The sequence below is a fragment of the Bactrocera dorsalis genome, chromosome 3, assembly GCF_023373825.1.
Source record: "Bactrocera dorsalis isolate Fly_Bdor chromosome 3, ASM2337382v1, whole genome shotgun sequence".
Classification (NCBI taxonomy): Eukaryota; Metazoa; Arthropoda; class Insecta; order Diptera; family Tephritidae; genus Bactrocera; species Bactrocera dorsalis.
The window spans coordinates 88,468,107-88,490,790 of record NC_064305.1 but is presented as its reverse complement, the minus strand read 5'-3'; the positions used below and the strand labels follow the sequence as shown (position 1 = coordinate 88,490,790).

The window sequence follows — 22,684 nt, the reverse complement described above, 5'->3', positions numbered from 1 at the left end:
GCGATACATGTGTATATACACAGAAGTATATATTATTTATATAGAATTCATAAAAAGTGCTTTCGAAATTGCTCAAACCAACTTGAATATCAAATGTGTCATGAATGTGAGCAGCTGCTTGGACGCAGCAACAAATAAATAATGGAACTTATATACTATTATTCACTGCACTTATTGAACACTCGTACCAATCTAGTACCCGCCAATAAATATATAGTAAATGCGAGTACGCTCGCACATGCCATAGTATACCGTTGAGCAGCAAAAAGAGCGAATCAACACATTGTTACTCAAATGAGACCAACCAAGAGCACGAGCCGCTGAAGAAACGTTAACGCCAAACTACGGCGACAGTGACAGCTGTCGAACGTTCAGCAAAGCAGTGTAACTGGACTGAGCCGGTCGAATGGCTGCGTTGCTGCACGGCAACGATGCGTGTGAATGAGCGAGAGAGGCAGAGAAAGAAGATATGATGGCAGTGAGTATATGTGCATACGAAATGAATGAGTGCTGTTGCGAATGAAATAAGGGGATGGGCAGTAAATAGCAGCGCTGTGTATAGCTACAGCTGCTTTGAGCAGATATTGTGTGTATATAACACGAGCGAGAGAATATGAGGAGGATGAGCGTTGAAAGAAAAAATAAATTCGTTAAAGTCCGGCGCCACAAGGCACTAGCAATGTTATGTATTTCATTGTGTGAGCAGAAGCCGCTGCCTCTGCGCTTGTATATAGCAGCAAGCGCTGTGGTCCGACTATATAAAAAAATTATATATAAATGAAATTGAGTGTTTTCGAGACGGTTTATGGTTCATGGTTACAGCGAGTCGGAGCGTAGCGATAGAGCTCATTTCGAGACGGAACGTTGAGTTGTGTGGTAACATTTTAATATTGACGGGAAAATTAGTGTTTCTCGCCTTAACAAAGAGAGCATAGTTTCAAAGAAATTTCAAATGTTCAAAGAAAGTAAATAAATTTTGCAACTGAGAATTATATATTGAAAACAAAGAAATTTATTTTAATTACAAATAATTAATAATAAAGTGAAAATAACTAAAAATTAAAGTCACACTGACTAAATAAGTGAAGGAGAAGCAGCTACAGGCCAGGCAAATGAAGCTGTTCATATGCCGAAGAGTGCACTTTGCGTGTATATACATATATTTGTGTGTGTAAGTGGAATATTAATGTCGGTAGCGCTGCCAACGTCGCCGCTGTCAAAAAACGCTTCGGTTGTCGCAAAGTCGCATTAGCAACGCTGCTATCGCGCTGCGCTGGAAGAGAACAAATACATGTGCTCGCATATACAGAAATAAGTGTGTAGTGCCTCTCTATAACGCCAGGGTGCTTGTGCGTTGATAATAATTTTTTCGGAGTATCTCAAATACGGCTGTCACGTTTTTCAACGGCAGACTGCCAGCTACCTCTGACGTTTCATTTTACTGAACTACGCGTTCGGTATGTGTGTGCACAAACGCAACAACAACAACATAGAATTTATGTACGTGTGAGTGAATGTTGTAACGTGCGGGTACAAAAAAGCAAAGTAAGCGATAAAAGTGTACTTAAAGCAAAGTAGTGGAAAATAAATTGAGGAAGCAGAAAAAAGTGCATTAGTGCCGATGTTATTCAGTGTATGAATAAAGAAATAAGCAAAAGTGAATAAAACTAATGCAAGCACACAAAAAATAATAAAATTCAAGGCAGATTAAAATAAAATCTGTAAAAAGTGTTGTAAAAAAATTAATTATAGTTAATGATTTACTAATTGTGCATAAATCATGATTTTGATTGGTTAAGTGAATAAGCTAGAGTTGGAGCCATTGCATGTGTATATAAATAGACTTATTTAAAACTACAATTGGGATTACAAATGGATATTGCCTTCTCCAATTTGGATAAATAACATACAAACATATATGGATAACCCTATACACAATCAGCAGCCTGATAACAAATTATCTAAACTTGTCTGTATTCATTACGAACAGATTGGCGCTGTACTAACTGCATTGATACTCCGTTACAATTAGCGCACACGTTCATCGTGTTCATTAAAGGTAAAAATATGTTTTTTTTTTATTTTTGAAATATGAAACTTGTGCATGATCAGCTACAAAACCCACCACCACATTTGCCAGCTCCTTTTACACCTAAATGCATGTACCCTTAATATGCCTTCCAACTTGCCATTAACTAACAAACAATTTTCTGATTCCTTTTTGCTTTTGAAATTTATTTATCAACATCTTCATATTTCAGTTTTCGTTTCATTCAATGCAATCATGCAAACTATATGTGGATACATATTAACAAACATATAAGCCCACTTGCATTTACCATTCTACTAGGCTTATATAGTACATTTACAGCTGTATGTGTATTTCGTAGATAAATAAGCGTACATATCTATGTGAGCTACATACACCTAAATATGGATGTATGTATATGTACCCACAGATATGTTTGTCCAACTTCAATCTCTTTAATGTGTAGTTTTATCATGGCATTCAGCCTTTGCACTTCGTTCGTTTTGCTTTACTTCATTTCATTTCGCCTCTGTAACGGCTTTCCGAGTACTACTTTCCTACCCTCAGTCCGTTCTCTGCCACAGCCATGCGGCATATCACATGCAATAACAACCAGAAACGACTGCCACTTCGAGTCCACGACAACATTAGTATAACGAACGTACAGAAGTAACAGCACAGCAAATAACAGCTATGCTGTAGTGACAACGAAAGCACCGACGCAGGCAGATTTGACACAAAAACCAACAACAGCAGCTCTGTGTCGAAGTCATAGGCAGCGAGCAGCTTGCGTTTTTCCCTTCGCCTACTGCATACATATGTATGTATACCATAAATCGGTATATCGGTGTATAGCTCTGTATTAACGTAACGTAGATGTGTGTACACATAGATACAATGCACGCAGCTGAAGAGCATTAACAGAGCCGGCGCTCGAACACATTTAGTTGCACAGTGCATGTAAAAGGAATAAAGTTATACAAAAAACAGATAACGACTTGTGGAGAAAAATTGCTTTGGCCCATGGTTCCGAAAGGTACCAATGCTGAGAAATCGGCATAGATGCAATCGTATTCAGTTTGCAAAACGACACAATAATTAGGGCGGAGCTGAAAATTAAGAAAAAATAGTTCGAAAAATGGTCTAATTAGGTCTATTCCTAGAAGATGTGCATCGGTATTAGACGATTAAGAATACACTACAATGTACTACCAATTTTTCTATTAGTTCCCTTAAAAAATATTTTTTTTTAATGTAAAAGATTTTGATTCTATTTTTTTGTCCATCGAATTTTGGAAATATATTCTTTACCTTTGTTTTTGTAATAATTATGAATTGTTTTTTTTCCAATATTTTTACTGCTACCAATAGCACTTGATATAAAGTACCTAATAAAAATATAACTTAGTTGAATTTAAAGCAAATTCATAATTTTTTTGAGAACGGAAAATTAGTGCTATGGATGATTCTATTTTATTGTCCGTAACTGTATTTACATGTGCAAAAATTAAAAATTATTTACAAATTTTAAAAATCAACCCATCATCGATATTTTCTTAATGTGTAACGTAGTAGCGTATTATGCAAACTAACACACTGTGCAGGTTATACAAGTATGCTTTTCCTTGCTGGCTCCTTTGTTCGTTTATTCGCCTGTGCCAGCCATACTTGGCTTCTGCATGCGGGCTTTCCGTTCATACGCACATATACACTAGCATATTATGTACATATGTATGTAGGGACATATCTATGTAAATATGCATAGATATTTATAATACATAAAGCCATACATACTTTTTATAAGTATGCTTGTATGTATGTATTTTTGTTTACATGCAACGTTTGAACATTTGCTTTTGCATCTGTTTATGTGCGTCTGTTGTTGTTGTTGTTGAAACCTTTTCTGTCGACCGCTTTTGCGAATTCTCCTTTGTACATCACATTCTGCACAGTGCCTTTGTGTCTGGTACGTTGTTGTTGATCATCTGTCGACGAGACCGGGAAGTTTGCTTGTTTGTCATGCATTGGAACTGTGAGCTCACATTTCACATTTCCATCCAGTCTTACCTAGATCCTGCATGTAGATCGTCTTTTTCGTACTGCGACACAAAATTCCTTGAAGAGTCCTTGTAGGCTGCGATTAAGGCAGTTTACTTTTCAATGCTGCTCATTAACTGTCTCACGAAAGTCGATCGGCTGCCGCTCACATATTCACACACAGTTATTAATTACTACACTAAGTACGAACACATGCATATAAATATATGTTTGTGTATGTTTGTTTGGGCGCATGTAATATGCCAACGCGGAGCATCTCTACATCACATTTGGCTTTATGTGCATCCAGTGCATGAATTTATATAATATATTAACAAGTATTGCTTATGCTGCAAGTAAAATGTAATTGCGTATGTGCAACTCTATGCTTCCGCTGTTCAACCCCCTCTCCAGCACAATAGCGTGTTCATTTAGATATGTTGTTGTTATGTAGGTATGTTGCTCATCGCTTTACACCTCACTGCCTCGTCAGATATTCATCCATTCACAGCAGACGGCCTTCTCTCTTCCAATGAACTCCAGCTGTAGCAACACACAACATTTGCTTGAAACCCAAATAAATAGAGAATACTGACGCAGCAGCAGCAGTAGTAAATGCGATAGCAATGGCTCATACACACACACAGCACTACACGCGCATATAAAGTTAGTAAATACGAGGCACCGCCGGCGGCTAACTTTAACTCTTCGCACTCCCCTCCATCGAAGCGGCTTAATCACAATGTTCCATTTCGTTACGTGGCTTCACTGTAGTTTCAGCACAACCCAACTGCCTGTTTCGCCTTTGACCGACCTTCTCGACGTCTCCAGTGTGCAGCTTACCGTAGCTTTTCCAATTTTTATATTATTTCAGGGCGGCAGTGGCAGTGACAGCGGCAGCGTTCCAACGTCAACTGTGCATGTTTTCAAATTGCCTTATCGTTCGGTGCAGGGTTGCCACCGCTACTGTTGCGCTACTGATTACGTACTGGTTGGCATGCTGGTGCTGGCGCTTGTACTTACAATACCTATGTACATACATATATTTATGTATGCACTATTTATGTACGTAACTGGTATTAAAAACAGATTTTTGGTATTTTTTTCGTACAGGGTTTGTCGAGTCTGTCATTTCGTGTGCGCTTGAAGGGCAAACCCGTATTTTGGCGTGGGCCAACCGGCCAAGAGCCATTACACTGCGCTTCGGGCTTAAACTTCTTTGTACATGTACTATCTGCTTGTATATTTTGTCTGCCTCGCATGCTTTCACTTGAAAGTTGTTTTGCTAGCGTACGAATTTTTGTCCCTTCACTAATACTGCCTGTCACTCATTGACATTTTTTTTGCTTTCTTCGTTTGGCCTCAAGCTGCTCGCAATAAACTTTTCACCTTTTTCCTTTCCTGTCAGTTTATATTTCGTTTCGTTATATATTTTATTTTATTTTTGCCCAATTCTTACTGACTTCCTACATTTTTTTTTTATCTAAGTTAAAGGGCAGAACTTTTCTTCCGGACATGTGATGGGAGTTTTTTTACTGCTTCTGCCCAAAATGTATCAGTTTACTTACAAAAGTATGTATACATTAGGGTGAGTTAAAAAAAAACTAATATCACATTTTTTCGGTTAGAAAGACCCTTTATGCCCGTGAAAAAATATCCCTTTTTTTTTGCTTTTCAAAGTTATTAAATATGCAAATTTTTGAATTGGGGTGTAATACTCTTGCTCTCCCTGCTCTACAAGATTCTGCGATGTAAAAAGTGTTATCCTAAAAGATTGGGAAGCCAGGGTATTTTTTTAAGGGCACAAAGACCTAAGGTTGCGGTGAAATCCTTGTCTATTTGTTTTATCATGATAATTTTAATTAAAAGAAATTATTGACATATTGTTGAAATGAGCGGTTTTTACTGCTCATCTTTTAAAAATTTACATAGCTGCAAAAACTAGTCTTGCTGGGATATTTTTTCCTCTGCATCTACATACATACATGTAAGTAGCTTCATTTTAACTGAAAAAGTCTGTATTAGTTGTTTCTTGGTTCACCCTAACACACAATTACATAAGTATTTATATATTTATTTATATGTACTTACATGTGTACGCATTCTTTAAATTACTTTTGGCTACATTTTTTACCAGCATACATACTAAAGTATGTTTATCGATCGAGATCTCTAAGAAGTTAAACTGAAGGCCGTCATTGAACTTCGTTTTCAATTATCCTTGGTGCACGTTTCATCAATTCACTATCTACTTGTGCGTGTAATCGTTGTTTGCTTTGATTATTGTGCACACGAAAAATAAACACAGAATTTATTAAAGTTTTCTTGGCAAAATAATTTATTTTTCTTTCTTAAATCTAATCCTCCTTTAAGAGCTCATTACTAGGAGCACATTTCTCTTTCTATATTATATGGATGTATGTATGTATATAGACGATATACACATGATAAACGATGAACGCATCGCCACTAAACAAAATAAAGAAGAAATGTAAAGTCAGTGGTTTCTAAATTTATATATGTAAGTATGTGCATATATTAGGGTGAGGTAAAACCTAAACTAATATTAATGCTTGGGTTAAAAGGAAGGCATAAAAATATATCTCTACTTATATATCTTCTAATGATTTTCAATTCAGTTTTAAAACCTGTCGATGAGCACTTTAAGTTTCCCGAATATATATTTTAATTGAAAATACCATAACTTTTGAAGCGTTTGGTATACAATTTTTAACATTTAGAATTCTTCTAGAACATACATTTTTCTAAAACAAAAACCTAGAGGAATTTTTTCAGCTTACAAATTCGTATTTTTAATAAAGGCTTTGCGAAGTGAAAAATTGAAATTTTATTTAAAATCTTCATATTTAACCAAAAACCTAAATTTAATAAAGTAAAATAGTTAAAAAAAAATATCGTTTATAGCCTAAATTTATGAAATAAAAATCTTATTTCTATACTTCATCTTCCGCACAATGTTCCGACTTCATGTTCAAAAGTTTAGAAGCTCGAAAAATTCTAACAATGTTTATTTTTTGACTCACCCTAATATTGAGTAGTCGAAAAAGTGTTTTCGTATTTCTAATCAAACTTCAACTTATTTTTTTACATTTATAATAATAAATAAATAAACAAATTTGTACCGTTTTGGTCGCCATTTTTCCACTAGGGACATAATTGTATGAGTGTAAATCGAAATTTTGAAATTTCCAGAACGGACGCGAGCGAACCATTGTTGTTTGCTACACAAACTGATATAGCATAGTCTCCGTAAAATTCACAAATTTCATTAGTGTCATTCTTCCCTTTTTTATACCAAATTTTCAAAATATAGCGAATTTCTTCATTATTTTCACTCATTTTTGAATAGCTCTAACTTTTTTTCAACGTCCCCGAATTTAATTTTTTTTGGTTAAATGCAGCTTAAAATCTCTCCTTTCCAACATTATATGGTATGACACAATGTGATTTGTAGCACTGCAGACAACTATTGATAAAATACGAAGAGACTTTTTCGACTACCATATACCATATATTTATATGTATGTATACCAATTTATACTTAGCTTTCGTGCTAACTCATGATTTTTATTTTTACCGCTCATACTCATAAACCCACCAGTAGTAGTACGAACTAGATGCACATGCGGTCTTCATCTACTTTGCCAAGCGAAAGATGCTTAATTCGATCTTTTTAATACCATTGGAGTCTAGCATTGTCACGTTAAGTCGATGTTGAGATCCTGGCTCACCGAAGTCAACACGGCGATTTCCAACCACTTCTTTAACTTTTTTGGTGTTATCATATTTAACAAAGTTGGATGGCTGAATCGCTGGAAATAAGTTTCCGATGACTTCACGACCTTCACTCAATGCTTTGTGCCACTTAAATACTTCTGTTCGTACTAAATTAGACTCCGCAAGGCACTTCTACCATATTTTCAACGACTCCGTAGCCATGAATTCATTGAGAACACAAAGATTCAAACAAAAACATTTAATTTCAAAAAATTTTAATTTTCAAAAGTCTCATACATATTTTATGAAATTTTTCACAAGTAAACTTTTAAATACCCATATATTGCACTTTAAATCTGAACCTGCACTTTGATATCATCGCTTTATAATGTCTTCCTTATCCAAATAATTGAAACGGGCAGCACATATGGCATGTGGTCAAGCGTTACATACAATCATACGAATACACACATACACACATACAAAAGAAGGATATAATCATACGTATGTACCTACAAATATACTTCATAGCTTTAGAGATGCCCACGAAAGCATGATTACATATGTCCATACATACATACATACATTTGTACATTTTTTAGTCAGTCCATTCAACAAAACATTTCATTTCACTTTAATTATATTCTCCTAATCCGGCTTCCCCGTGGAGCACATAAATTCCAATTTTTCATTCGCTTTTTCTAACAACAACTTTTCCGTTTTTCTCTTTCCAGAATTTTTTTTGTCAGTTCCTTTGTGGGTGACAGAAAGCAACAATGTCACCAGTGCCAGGAGCCACATCAGTGGTGGGCACTGGTCTCGCACCGCCACCTGCATCGCCAGCATCCACATTTGTTACGACAACAACTACAACCAGCGCGACCGTCACTTCGACCTCGCCTAGCCGCGTTCCAATGGTGTCCTCGCAACAACAACAACAACAACACAGTACACCTTCACGGACGGCGCAATGCCAAACTGCCACTGGTGCCAGCACAGACAACAAGAGCAAGCATCACTTTAATAACAACAACAATATAAAGAACAATAACTGTAATAACAACGTAGTTGAGCAAAATTCAAGCAAAAACAAAAACAACAAGTTAAGCACACAGCACAATGGTGGCTTGAATTCGGCGAGTATGGAAAATGTGCGCCAAATGAAGCAGCATCAACAGCAGCAACACAAACAACAACAGCAGCAGCAGCAGCAGCAGCAAACGAACAAACATACCAACAGTGACACCAAGGCTAAAGGCAATGACATGCAAAAATACACAAATACAAATACGAATACAACGACAAAATTGTCCTTCACCCATGCCACCAGCACAACGAATGCTACCGTTAATGGCGCAACTGCCAAAAGCGTGAACAACGCGCAATTCTCCTCGCCTGTTGGTAATGTTGTTGTCACGTCGACACCGTCATCATCAGCGTCGCCGTCCGCGTTGTCGCCTGCGCAAACTAATTGCAGCACTAAATCACCGACGACGACGACAACGACGACGAAGGCGACTACAATGCCACAACCGACATCCTCCGCCACCGCCACCGCAGCCTCGTCCACATCGTCAAGTACGAAACCGTTGGCCTTGTCGGCCATCACAAATAATGGTGCCACTTCAACACCAGAAGCAGCTCCAGCAGTATCATCATCTGAAGTGGCAGCTGCAGCAACAGGCACAATAAATGCGAAGACAATAATAAAATCGGCTATTAATCAAAATGGTGTGGAAATAAAGGAGGAATGCGATCCACAACAAGTGATCGTCAAGGTGGAGGAAACAACCGCAAACACAAAAGCAACAACTGCAAAAATCACTACAACTACTGTTAATCAAGTAGCAACGCCTCCTACTTCGGTGACAAATCAAAAGGACACTACGGCTGCGACTGCGACTGCGGCGCCGGCGGAAGCCAGCAAGAAGAAAGCTGATCCACTCGTTACCACCGACGATGCGTCTGCGGATAATCTGATTGTGGATAAGCCGCGCAAAGTACTGTTGAGCGTCATGAATCCGCATATAATTTGTCACTTGTGCACCGGTTACCTCATCGATGCCACAACCATTGTCGAGTGTTTGCATTCGTGTAAGTATCCAACACACATTAATGAAGATTTATGGGGAACGCATGTGTATGCTACATATTGTTAAGGACCACCATAGAAAAGTAAATTAGGGGGCGGCTTCCCGAACTCGCCAGCAATTAGCTTAGTTTAGCCAGTTTTGTCTGTATATACACGAATTCGTCCCTCGCTTTTTGAGACATCGAGTTGAAAATTTACACCTGTTCTTTTCTCCTCAAGAAGCCACTCATTTGTCGGAACCACTGATATCGGATGACTATAGCATATACCTGCCATACAAACTAACCGATAAAAATCCAAACCTTATATAGAAAACTTTTTCATTTGACCAGATATCTTCACTAAATTTGGGATAAGTGATTGTCTGAGGCGACGGTATCATCTCCGTACAAATTGTTCAGATCAGGCCACTATAGCATATAGCTGTCATACAACTGACCGATAAAAATCCAAACCTTATATGGAAAATTTTTTTATTTAACTTGATATCTTCACGAAATTTGACATAGGTTATTGCCTGAAGCAAGGCTACAACCTCCACAAAACTTATTTAGATCGGGTCACTATAGTATATAGCTGCCATACAAACTGACCGATAAAAATCGAGATAAAATTGTTCTTTAACCATTTTATAAGAAATGCATGAGTATCTGAAGGGTATTATAGCTTCGGAACAGCTGAATTTTATTAATTTATTTAATTTTTTTATTAAAACTTCTAAATTATTTTATACAGAATGACCACAAAAAATGTATATAGAAAAGTTTATTTGTACGTTTTTTCGGTCAAAGTTGGGTTATACCCCAAAGAAGAGTACTGTCCGCATACGCTTACATACTTATGTACATACATACAATATATAAATGTGGTTTATATATTATTAATTAATTTAATTTTTTTCTTTTTTCAGTCTGCCACAGTTGCCTAATCAAACATTTGCGGACTGAACAATACTGCCCACGCTGTGAAATGATGATAAACACGGCGAAGCCAAATATAAAGTGAGTACAACATATTTTGTAAATGTATATTTTTTTTATGGAAATGCGGATATGTATTATATGTACGCTAAGTGCGAAAGAGCTTCGTATACATACACATACCTGTATACTCAGGAACGTAGGAGGCGGCCAGGGAGGCCTTCTGACTTATTTCTCCAACAATTCGCTACAATTATTCCCGGACCTCGGTTTTCTTTCTAAGGCCCTGTGTATACTCATCTAATAAGTCTGACCGCTTTCCTGTGAAACTCAGGCTTTCTTAATTAATTTCCAATTAAAAATGATTTAGTTGGAATATTGTTGCATATTGATGAAGAAACCGGTTCTCAAGCAAAACTGCCTCCCGACTTAACTTAGTGTGAATCACATTAATACATAGTTTTTCATGTAGCCATAAGTAATATGGCTCTTAGGTTTTACCGCTCACACCCATAAACCCACATGTCGTCACCAGTACCAACCAGATGATTATGCGGTCTTCATCTACGTTTTCAAGCATCTCTTTTCGATCTCTTTGGTCTCTTGGTACTACTGGAGTCATTTATTGGCACGTTGAGTCGATGTTGAGAACCTCTTTTGCCTCGATCATCTTCTGACATGGCGATTTCTAACCATTTCTTCAACTCTTTTGTTGTTATCGTATTTAACAAAGGTGAATGCTTGAATCGCTGGAGATAAGTTTTCGATGACTTTACCGACACTCAATGCTTTCTGAAACTCAAATACTTCTTTTCGTGCTAAAGTAGACTCCCCAAGGCACTTCTGCAATATTTTCAACGATTCCGTGCCGACTTAGCTTTGTGTGAATCGAATAATTGGACATACAAGATAGATAAAAACAATAAGGTAGCGGTTGTTGCAATAATACATATATGAGAGCTCAAAAATCTATTTGATGAACCGACATGTGACTAATGCCTTATTATGTAGAACCAGGTCTACTGTGCTCGCATCGGCACAATCCTTCTTGGCAATGAAATTCACGTTTTTGTATGAGACAGTGAGGCAAAAAGTCTTGAGTTAACTGCAAGGAGTACACCCTAATCATTTATAGGAAATCCTTCCCAAAAACACACATACATACAGCTGTGCAGATGTACAGATGTTCCCATACACCAAAAGACATACAATCCACTAGCATTCTTATTAATCTTGCCAATTACTTCATTTCAAAGTATTTTTCTCGTTACTTATTTCCTCCTTGATCAGCGTCTTCACTGCCCGGTAGTAGATAAAACGCACACCTCATTCATCTTCGCTGAAATTATTTTATACGAAATCCACTGGCGCAAAGTCACCCTCCTTTGAGCGCAGAAATCTCTTCAACGCATTGCATTACATCCCTTCGACGGCAGCAGTTGCGGGACAAGCTCGTGCAATGTCGATATGATCTGATTAACGGGGCATCTAGGGCCATGTAATGTGGCATGTGTGATTGTGGCCGATAGCCGCATGCATGTATATGTGTCCGTATGTGTTAAAGAACGGCTTCCGAGTGCCATAAAAAGGGGCGAATCTGCAGTCAGAATTCGCTGCCAAAGGTAAAAAATACAGTTTGGTATAAGAATATGTGCACATATGTATGTGGATATGTATGTACATAGAAATAGCAGTGACAAAAAATGGCATATGCAATCTGCGCAAAGACAAACGGTTCGCTAGAGGGGGGAAATAAAACTCGCTCTCCGGAAACATAATCAAAATGCCAATTAAGCGAATTTAAGTCCTACCTTGTGTTATTTTTTCTGCTTTCTTACGTGTACAAGCCCTTGCTATTTTTGAACATCTCGACATTGAGTCTTTGTTGTCAGCTCTAACCCGCTTTTGGCACATCTCGTGTTATTTAGCCACTGTGTTGGTACCGCATGCAGCGCCGTAAACACTTACAATTAACTGGCGGGCGGGGTTTCGCTTCGATTTGCCGACGGCATGCATTTCCACACATGTAAATGGGTGCATGTGTGCGTGTGTGTGTAGAATGTGGTTGGGGCTGACACATTGTGGCTTTTGCGTTGCGAGCACAGCTGTTAGCGACTTACATAAACCAGTGTAGTGAGCTGCATGGTTAGTAATGTGCCGATTCCACATCGTGCCGTTCGATGCCAAACATCCCATTCTCTGGCGCGCATTTTGAGGAATCCCATTTCGTTCTCAGGCAAACAACAAACCGAAATGCGAAGCAAAAAAGCAGCACAAATGTGTAGCAAAACAAAGAAAAGTAGGCATTCAAATGCACGATAAACGAGAGGAATGGCATGATAAAGTGACGAAGGAACACACAAAACGTACTGACGAAAAAGGTACACAAATGTGAACGAAAAAAGTTGTATGAGAAAAAATGCTGAAGTGTTCGTATGTTTGGGACAACATTGTGCTCTCGCGTTTTTTAATACGCTCAGCGCTGCTAGTGTGGTTATCTCTCGCTCATTTGGGTTCGGGTGTTGCGGGTCGGATTGCAGTCATTGTTTATTCTTTTATTTACATTTCTTGATTTTATTTCATTGAATTTCAATTTTTTTCTCTTTACCGCTGCTTTCGTTATCATTGTGACGTTGTAGTTGTTATTGTTGCTGTGGTGTGTGCTGCTATATCGAATGTGCGCGGAATCCGAAATGCAATGTTGTGTTTGCGTTGTCGTCATTGTTGCCGAGATTCCCGCAGCGACGGTGGGCAACAGGCACAAACGCTGTGCGCACCGTTCTCCCATAGTCATCATGCTCCTTTGCACATTTTCAAGCTGATAAAGTCACCCGCCACGTCGCTCCTGCCATCAGCATCAACATTTCCATCAGCTACGACACCATTAGTGTTATGTGCTGTTGTTGTTGTTGTTGAATTTGCCTCACCATTGATGATGTTGTCGTCAGCAAAAGTCTTTGGTATCTTTTCGTGTCTATTTGTACGTACTATGTACATATAAATGTGTATGTTTGTAGTCATAAATATATGTGCATTTGTGTGCACAGCATTTATTTGTTTGCGCTTTGCATTAGCCAAATGCTTCGGTACTCAAATGAAACATTGCTGAAATATTTGTGATTAGGAAGGGCGAAATACAGTCATACACGCATACAAATGTATACATATGCACATATGTACATACATATGTATTTGTACATGAATATGCGAGCAAGCATGTAACAGCATTGCCGTTGGTTTGGTAGGTTCGTTTGCCTTGTGGAAGATGAAAACTTTTTCACACCACATTACATTTGAATACACATGAGCATATGTATGTATTTATGTATGTTTACCCATATGTGTATTATCACCCTGGTCACAAAGCACCTTAAACCCAACCGTTGCAGGCAGTGCGCTTTGAAAGGGGCCAAATCGAAGCTATTAAATGCGATTTTTTTTCTAACTTGATGGGTGGTTAGGATTTCCAGGGCATTGACTTTCGAGAATTATACGACCTTTGAGCAGATTACGTCTTTAGTACACATATGTATCTGTTTGAGACAAATTAATCAATTTATATGCAATAATAAAAGAGTTTAATCCGTTGGTATTACGTAAACATGATGAAAAAGGGATAAAAACGTGAAACTCGGGTGCACCGCAGCTAGTATACGACTCACAAATAAAAAAAAAAAATGTCCATACAAAAATTTGATTGTGATCGCTAAGCATATGTACATATGGTAGTATCACTGAACCGATCTGAAGATTTTTTTCGGAGATTATAGTTTTGCCTTGGACAATATAACCCATGCTAAATTTCTTGAAGATATCTTGTCAAAGAAAAAAGTTGCCCTTGCAAGGACTCAATTTTGGTCTATCAGCTCAAGAAGTTGCATGTTTTTTCTCGAATAAAAACAGCCGTTTTTCAACAATTTTTTCTCATATAAAAATTAAATATTTTTTTTAGAATTTTTTTATTGTTACAAACATATACTACATACTAACAAAGATTTTCTAAAATTTTTGGAAAATAATACTTTAAACTGGGCCATTGCGACGCCATTTCCAGTGACCTCACGGAAAAAACTTAATTTATAACTTGGACGAAGGAAAGCAACCCAAAAATTTGATTTTTGGCAGACATTTTTAGTGAAAATTTCAAATATTTTTCAAATAGTCCAAGTCCTTAAGAATTGTATCTCAAAGACCTGTGTAAAATTTCATAATGATTCGGTTGAGTAGTTCTCGAGAAATCTTGCCAACTGACTTCAAAAACACAGTTTCGAGAAAAACGCGTTTAAAGACGGTGCACTTAGCCTAGCTAGCCTCGAGCGCACAAGTTCTCAAGGCTGTATCTCCAAAACTATAACTCCGATCAACTTGAAAATGTAGGACAATATTCTAGAAGTATTGTAGAACCTAATAAGACCATAAAAAAATTCGATTTTTGAAACCAGTAAACCCGTGTAACCCCATGAATGGCATGTATGTATGTATGTATTGTAGTGACCCTATCTTTGGGATGGAAGAAGGTTTGCGAAATTTCACATCGATTTTTCAAAAACTGAGAGCCACCTTGATTTACATACATACATATATTTATATATTTGTATGTATATTTAAATTATATTTATACATACCTACATATGTATTTATACTTCAAAGTTATTCACCAACGTATTTTTCGCTTTCATTTATTTTCAGGCCCGACACGACGTTGCAAGCCATTGTCTATAAACTTGTACCCGGTCTCTATGAGAGAGAATTGATGCGTAAACGCGCCTTTTACAAGGATCGGCCAGCCGACGCAGCTATAGCTACACCGGAGCAACGTGGCGAAGACACCGAACACCTCATCTTCAGTCCCTCAGACTGCATGTCCTTGTCGTTGGAGTTCGCAGACACAGAGTAAGTAGCCATTTAACTAAAATTATTGTAAACGAGTAGAACATACATACATACATATGTACTTACATATATTTTGTATATAAATACAAACTTTAGACTTATATAAATATATACGAAGTCCAATAGCACATTATTTGCAAATTTAAGTCAGTAATTTAAACTACTTTCCACAACCCAATTTCTATAAACGCACAATTCTACAACTCTGGACCTTTTCCATCTTCTCTTTCACTCTCTTATAGTGAACTTGTGCGTCAGAAAAGCGATTACGGCGAATTGTTGAAGCCACGTTACCTGCAGTGTCCCGCCATGTGCACTGTTGGACACTTGAAGAAGTTCGTACACGGGAAATTCGATATCGACGCGCAGCGCTTCAACATTGACATAATGTACAAGGTGAAGACGATAGTGCTGCTTGATCACTACACGCTCATGGATGTGGCTTACATTTATACATGGAAACGTGATGCGCCAATGCGTTTCTATTTTCGTGTAAAACGTTCTTTACGTCCAATTGTAAAGGCACGTAAACCAGCCGCCATAATGCCTGTAGCAGCACCAGAACCGGTAGAAATTAAGGATGAGGTTGTAGATGCCTCAACAACAGTCAAATCACCGAAAATTCCTAGTAACGAAATTCCACAAACCATTTCGCCTATACCAGATGCCATGACAATAATTCCGAAACCAGTTGCGTCGGCCTTAAAAACTAACGAGCAACTGATTATGACGCCAGAACATATCAAAGAAGAGGAAGTTGAAGAGGCTGAAGAATTGAAGAATAAACCGATTGTGGAAGCAAACGTTAAACCGGCAAAGCCGGCCAAGGTTACAAAAGCTTCTGTGGTCAGCTCAAGTACAGAAATCAAACGGTCACACTCCAACTCTTCGGCTGAGCGTAAAGCCGAAAAAGCACTAAATGCGCATAACTCACATAACTCACCGAAATCGTCCAAAGAGAAACGTGAAGCCAAGGAGGCTTTAAAGCAAGCCGCAGAACAACCACGTGATGAACGTAAAGTCGAAAATATTAAGTTAAAGATTGATTTATCGAAACATAATAGTGTGACAATTATAAATATGTCCGATCCACAACGTCGTGAAATAACTAAGCCGGTACGCCCCGAAAAGGAGTGGAAACAGAAAAGCAAAAGAGATAAAGAATCCAGTCCCAAAAACTCACCGCACAGTGAACGCAAAAGCAAGACGCCTAGCCCGCTAACGGTGCCACCACTAACTATAAAAGCTGAGCAAATTAGTCCACAGACGAAAATAAGTCCATTAGCGAAAACTCCACCGAGATCAAATGAAAAGTCGCCTGTATCTGCCTCAACCATTGAAGAGGAACAAAAGTCACAGTTTCTCAAGTCATTTTCGCTGACACCGATCAAAGCTGTCAAAAACGAAACAAATGAGAAATCGCCGAAATCACCAAAATCACCAAAAAGCATCAGCTCTTCAGCGTTTACCCATAAGGTGGTTGTTAAGTCACCAACAAGTGGCGCGCGCGATTCGCTAAAGACGACAATCAGCACCGTTTTTAAAGGACCCGCTATACCCTCTAAGCGCAAAATAAAGGAACCTGTTAAGAATGTGGCCAAGAAGCCAAAACTATCGCCACCATTACCGGCTGAAGATTTCAAAATTAAATTGCCACCAAGCCCGATTGCAAACACAGCAAAACAAAATTCATCTCCTGTCGCTAAGCCGACTACTCCATCCAATGAGAAACCTCTTATGCCTCCGCCAGCAAGAATCACCAACAGCACACCGTCTACCACAAGTTACACTATAACAACAACAACGCCCAATTCCAAAACTAACCAAGTAACTTCAACAACTAGCAGCCAAGCAATTATGCGTCCACCAATTGGTCTGCCGCCGAAAAAAGTTTCTGGTAAACCGAATACTTCGGCAGCGCATAAAATGAATTCCATACCTCTACCTCAGTCCATGCCCCGTGTTGAGATGGCTGCACCAGGAAATCGCACACCTATTGCGAAGCGTTACCAACCAATTCTGCCGAAATCGACGCGTCCGAATCCCTTCGCTAACATTCCAAGTGACGTCAATAAGCTGCTGAAGGACGCAGGTACTGAAATCAAATCAATCGCCAGCAATACGAAGTCATCCGGGAAAGTCTATGGTCCAAAGAGCACCACAAGTGGCGCAACTATCACCGCCGATAATAGTTTGATGGGACCACCACCTGCGCCCACAACCAAACCACAATCGCAAAGTGTGAATCAGCAGCGCCACGGTATTGCGAGCAGTGCCAATAAATTGGGTGCAAAGAATGGCAAAACCAGTAATTCGAATAATTATCTTAATCTGGCGCTTTTTAATGCCTCAAAATCGAAAGGCAATGAGGCTCCGCCCGGTTGTCGTACCCCAATGTACACGCCAAGCTCGCCAATATACTCGCCTAGCTCTCCGCAGTACATGCCCAACTATAATATACCCACAGTTCCAACTTATAAATATACACCGCGTCCATCTGGCGGTAGCGGTAGTTTCTTGCAAAGTATATTAGGGGGTGCGAACAACCAAATGGCCGGACTTTTCCCCGCGCCACCCACTATGAAAGACAATAGCAACACTGGTACCACAAATGGTAATAGCTCGCCCTCTCACAATACTAATTATAAACCAATGGATATTGGCGGTGGTCACCAGCAGGCACCGAAACGTGTTTATCCCTTCGCGCGTAGTCCCAGTCCAGAAGATCCGCCAGAGAAGCAATTGAAAGTGAAATCATTACTCAATTCTTGTAACATAAACATTCCCTCATCGCTCTCGATTACCATTACACGGGAAGATAGCGAGTCGCAGACAAATAATGCCTCACATCCAAAACATAAGAGTCCTGTGAATAACTACATTGAGATCCTTAAACTGCCTGAACAGTCAAGCGACGCTTTGGAACAAAGCAAACGAGCCTCACCACCGGCGCAAAAGTTACCAGCAACTCCACACGCCTCCTCGCTAAAGCTGCTCATGCCACCATCGACGAACGCAAACACCACAAGCTCCCCTGTAAAACGTGACAACGCCGAGGGAAAATCCAACAATTATGGCACCACAACTTTGTCGCAAATTACACAAAAATCGCAGAGCAATGCATCAAAATCATCATACAACAACACATCGAGTAGCGCGAATAAAACACAAACTGCCACCCAAAACACCACAGCCAAGTCACCACAATCGAATTCGGCACCGAGTCAGATGAACCAAAAACACGTGAATGACAACAACCAGCAAAAGTCCAATATGAAGGTGATGGAGCCACTGAAATCACCACAAGCGGAGCAACATAAATCGGGCGCAGAGAAGAAATCACCCTTGCAAAGCCCCGAGAAAAATAACGTGTCACCAAACGGCAAGAACAAGTCGCCAAACAGCGCCACCGCCGTCGATGCGAGCAAGAAGTTCCGCCCAATTTTGCCGCGACAAAATCCTGCGTCCTCCATACCGGAAATTGTACCGCCGAAGGTAACAACCGGCAACATTATAGGCACTTATTCGGCACCAAGCGGTGTAGCGGTGAAAGTTCATGCCGCTAAGAAAGTATCGCCGCCTAAAAAGTCGCCAGGTGCACAACAGCCACAACCGCAAGTGGCACATCAACAGCCCAAAAACGGACAATCACCGAATGCGTTAAGCGCCGCAAAACCCAACATACCACAGTCCAACAAATCACCCGCACCGGCACACCAGTCGTCATCTAAGTTGTCAACGAACGCCAAGTCTGATATCACGCCAGCACCAATGTCATCGCCGAACGCCAACTCTAACGCCAACAAGCTGGTGCATTCACCACACCCAAGCATGCCACCAGCCATGCCTTCATTGCCGAGCCTACCCAACATGCCACCGACCGCGCTCCAAGTTGCCGCTATGGCCGCCAGCCTACCCGGCATGCCGTCGCACTTGGGCAACGTCTCCGCCGCCGACTTCAGCAAGCTCTTCAAGGATAATCTGCTGCGCGCACAGGTGCAAGCGGCTGCGGCCGCCGCACAACCCGGCGGCATGTTCTACCCATACGCGAACCCGCAACAAATGAGTCACCACTACAGCTATCAGCAGGCCTTCATGCTGGAGCAGTTCACGCGCATGCAGCGCGCCGAGGCATTGAATGAGTTCATGCAAAAGTTTAAAAACGGCACTGCCGATAAGCCGTTAGACAATAGTGCTGGTAGCGTGGGCGGCGGCAAAGCACTGGCAGCCCCAGGTCCGAAAGCGTCACCCGTTGCGTCAACCAGCGGCAGCACAACCACCAAGTCGAACGCGGGCAACACCAACACAACGACTACCGTCGTCAATAGCAACAGCAACAGCAATGGCAACAACAGCAGCAACGGTGGCGCAAACGCGACGAAGGCCAAATGAAAATGAGTGTGCGGTAGGCGGTGGAGATGCACTTGGAGATGAATGAACTCGTCCAAACAGCGCTTATGGAATTCAATTCCCGCTGTGCGGCGGGTGTGTGCGTCTGGCGGTTTACCTAATCAATAAAAGAAAACATTTCAAATGAATAAAATTAGATGTGCGAGTACATGTAATCGTATGTATATATGTATGTATGTGTGGATATACCTTCATACACGTTCACATATACATACATATATTCGTTTAATTATAGTTTAGTAATACTTTAATTAAGCAGTAAGTTGAAAACTGTTTCTGTTTAAACTGGTTCTTGTTTTTGTTATACACTTTACCTATATTTGCTTATTTATTATTATTAAATGCTAAATTAAAACTAACACTAGCGTAAAAAGGTATTCGTTCATGAATATTGCGACAAAAATGTTCACACACACATACTTCCACACCATCTTTCTGTGCGTGTATGTGTAAAGAGTGTAGGCGTAAGGAGGGAAATGTACATAAATAAAATAATTATGCGTATGTTTGTGTGTAGCTTTACCCACCCTTAAATAACCTATAAATATATCTGCTCCCCGTCCCTGACTGAATTTTCTGAAACACAGTGAATTGTATTTTATAGTATATAAAAATAAAAATAAATAAATCCCATTTTTAGAATTAGAATGAAATAGAAATACATACTTATGTAAGGCTATGTATGTAAATATGTATGTTGAAAACTAAATTTTTCAGAAAATTTAAATGTAAAAAAGAATAAATATTTTCGTAAAATTACGATTCATTAAGTGATTTCAATAAAATAATTGAATTATGAAAATAAAAACTGCTCTTTTAATTTTATTTAACGAAAACAACAAATATTCGCATAAAAGCTACTCCGTTTCTAGACAAATGAATGGTGGCCCTGTCATTTATGAGTACTTGCCACTTTGGTCGCTAATAGAACAACAAAGCCGTTATTTTTTCGGAATGAAATGGCAGCTGTTGAATCTCTTCTGATTGCTCTTCGTCACAAATGCAGCAATTTATTTGTTTACATACCCATTGATCCAGAATTTGGCTCGAAAACGTCGGATACTAGTGGAACATTTCAAGAGCGCATAGAACGAAGCGATGTCATTTGGGAAGGTCAAGAGGCTATATTTTGTACGCTTTCAATTTAAAATCGCGACGTAAAATGCACCAAGTTGATATACGTTAGTCGAGTTGCTGCGAACGGCGTCGTATCGACTATCCACGGTTTTCGTGTACACTCTCAGCTACGGCTGCTATACTTTCTTCACTGCGTGCTGGGCGTAGAAGAAAACCGCGGCTTTCACCTTTCTGACCGATATTACAGTCTTCTAACCTTATGAGTAAGTTCCCACTGATTTAACTGTCTCTTAGTCTTTGTTATATACCGGTAGATCCATGGTTTGTCGTGACCCCGTCGCACCTATTGCTTTATCTATGCCAAAAAGAGATCGTAAATTTTTGTCAAATTTTCCTGCGAGGTAGCGTGGGGAAAATAAGAGTAGCTCATGAAAGGAGAATCGACACACACCACGGGCCCTATTCTGTAACTCGATTCGAAAATTTATTCTATTCGAAATTCGGATCTAATTTATAATTATGCGAAAGTTGTACCACCCTGTGCCAGAATAAATACGTACAATTTTCGTTCTTGCTTTCTACAACTCGAAAGCTTTCGAATATTTTATCCGAAAATTGGCTTGAAAATCCGAAAATCGAGTTACAGAATATACATAATCCGAATTCGAGTAAATTTTCTTCGAATTGAGTTACAGAATAGGCCCCCACCTTTTCGTCGATTTCGACTACACGAAAAGAGTTGCCTTTAAGCCGCTATGTCTGAGTTCGGAATCCCCGCTAAACTAATACGGCTGTGTAAACTGACGTTGAGCAACACCTCCGTCGGGATCGGGAAGGACCCCTCTGAGCCGTTCGATACTAAATGAGATTTAAGAAAAGGAGACTCCCTGTCGTGCGACTTCTTTAATCTGGAAAAAATAATTCAAGCTGTAGAACAATATTCTATGAGTGTGCAACTGCTGCCTTAGTTCTGCTTTCTACAGACTGGATAAGGAAGCAAAGCAAATGGGTCTGGTTTTGAACGATGGCAAGACGAAATATCTTCTGTCATTAAAAAAACAGTCGTCGCACTCGCGACATAACTTCGAAGTTTGTAGATAATTTTGTCTAGCTTGGAACCAGTATTAACACCAAAAACAGTGAAAGCATCGATATCCAACGCAGAATAACTCTTGCCAACAGGTATTACTGTGGACTGAGCAGGCAATTGAGAAGTAAGATCCTCTCTCGACGAACAAAGACCAAACTTTAAAAGTCTATAAGTCACTCTTTCAACGTTTTTATCGGCCCGCCCTCGTATATGTCGTTCCATCGTCGGGATAGAACTTTGTTTAAAGATTATTCTTTTCAGTGGCTGTTCTTAATACTTTTTTAATATTTTTCATTAAATTTAATATTCAAATCACTGCATCAAAGAACAAGTTTTTATAAATAACAGCAAAAAACTAAGAAATTTCATATTTAAATATTATTCACTTCGGAATCGTT

The 22,684-nt window shown here is 39.3% G+C and overlaps 1 protein-coding gene across 1 annotated transcript; it reads left to right on the top strand.

The window, feature by feature from the left end:
• The first annotated feature begins 680 nt into the window (after positions 1-680).
• On the top strand, positions 681-20,909 carry LOC105229389 (polycomb group protein Psc). The gene is made up of 5 exons (XM_049451576.1): positions 681-2,059; positions 8,539-9,898; positions 10,807-10,897; positions 15,506-15,709; positions 15,952-20,909. The coding sequence occupies exons 2-5, from the start codon at positions 8,581-8,583 to the stop codon at positions 20,099-20,101; spliced, it is 5,763 nt and encodes a 1,920-aa protein (XP_049307533.1). The 5' UTR covers positions 681-2,059; positions 8,539-8,580; the 3' UTR covers positions 20,102-20,909.
• Positions 20,910-22,684: the final 1,775 nt, after the last annotated feature.

Excerpts from the sequence above, each read along its gene's own strand:
- LOC105229389 (XM_049451576.1), top strand. The coding sequence starts at position 8,581 with ATGTCACCAGTGCCAGGAGCCACATCAGTGGTGGGCACTGGTCTCGCA. Across the intron at positions 9,899-10,806 it reads TGTCGAGTGTTTGCATTCGT|TCTGCCACAGTTGCCTAATC; the intron begins GTAAGTATCCAA and ends TTCTTTTTTCAG. Across the intron at positions 10,898-15,505 it reads ACGGCGAAGCCAAATATAAA|GCCCGACACGACGTTGCAAG; the intron begins GTGAGTACAACA and ends ATTTATTTTCAG.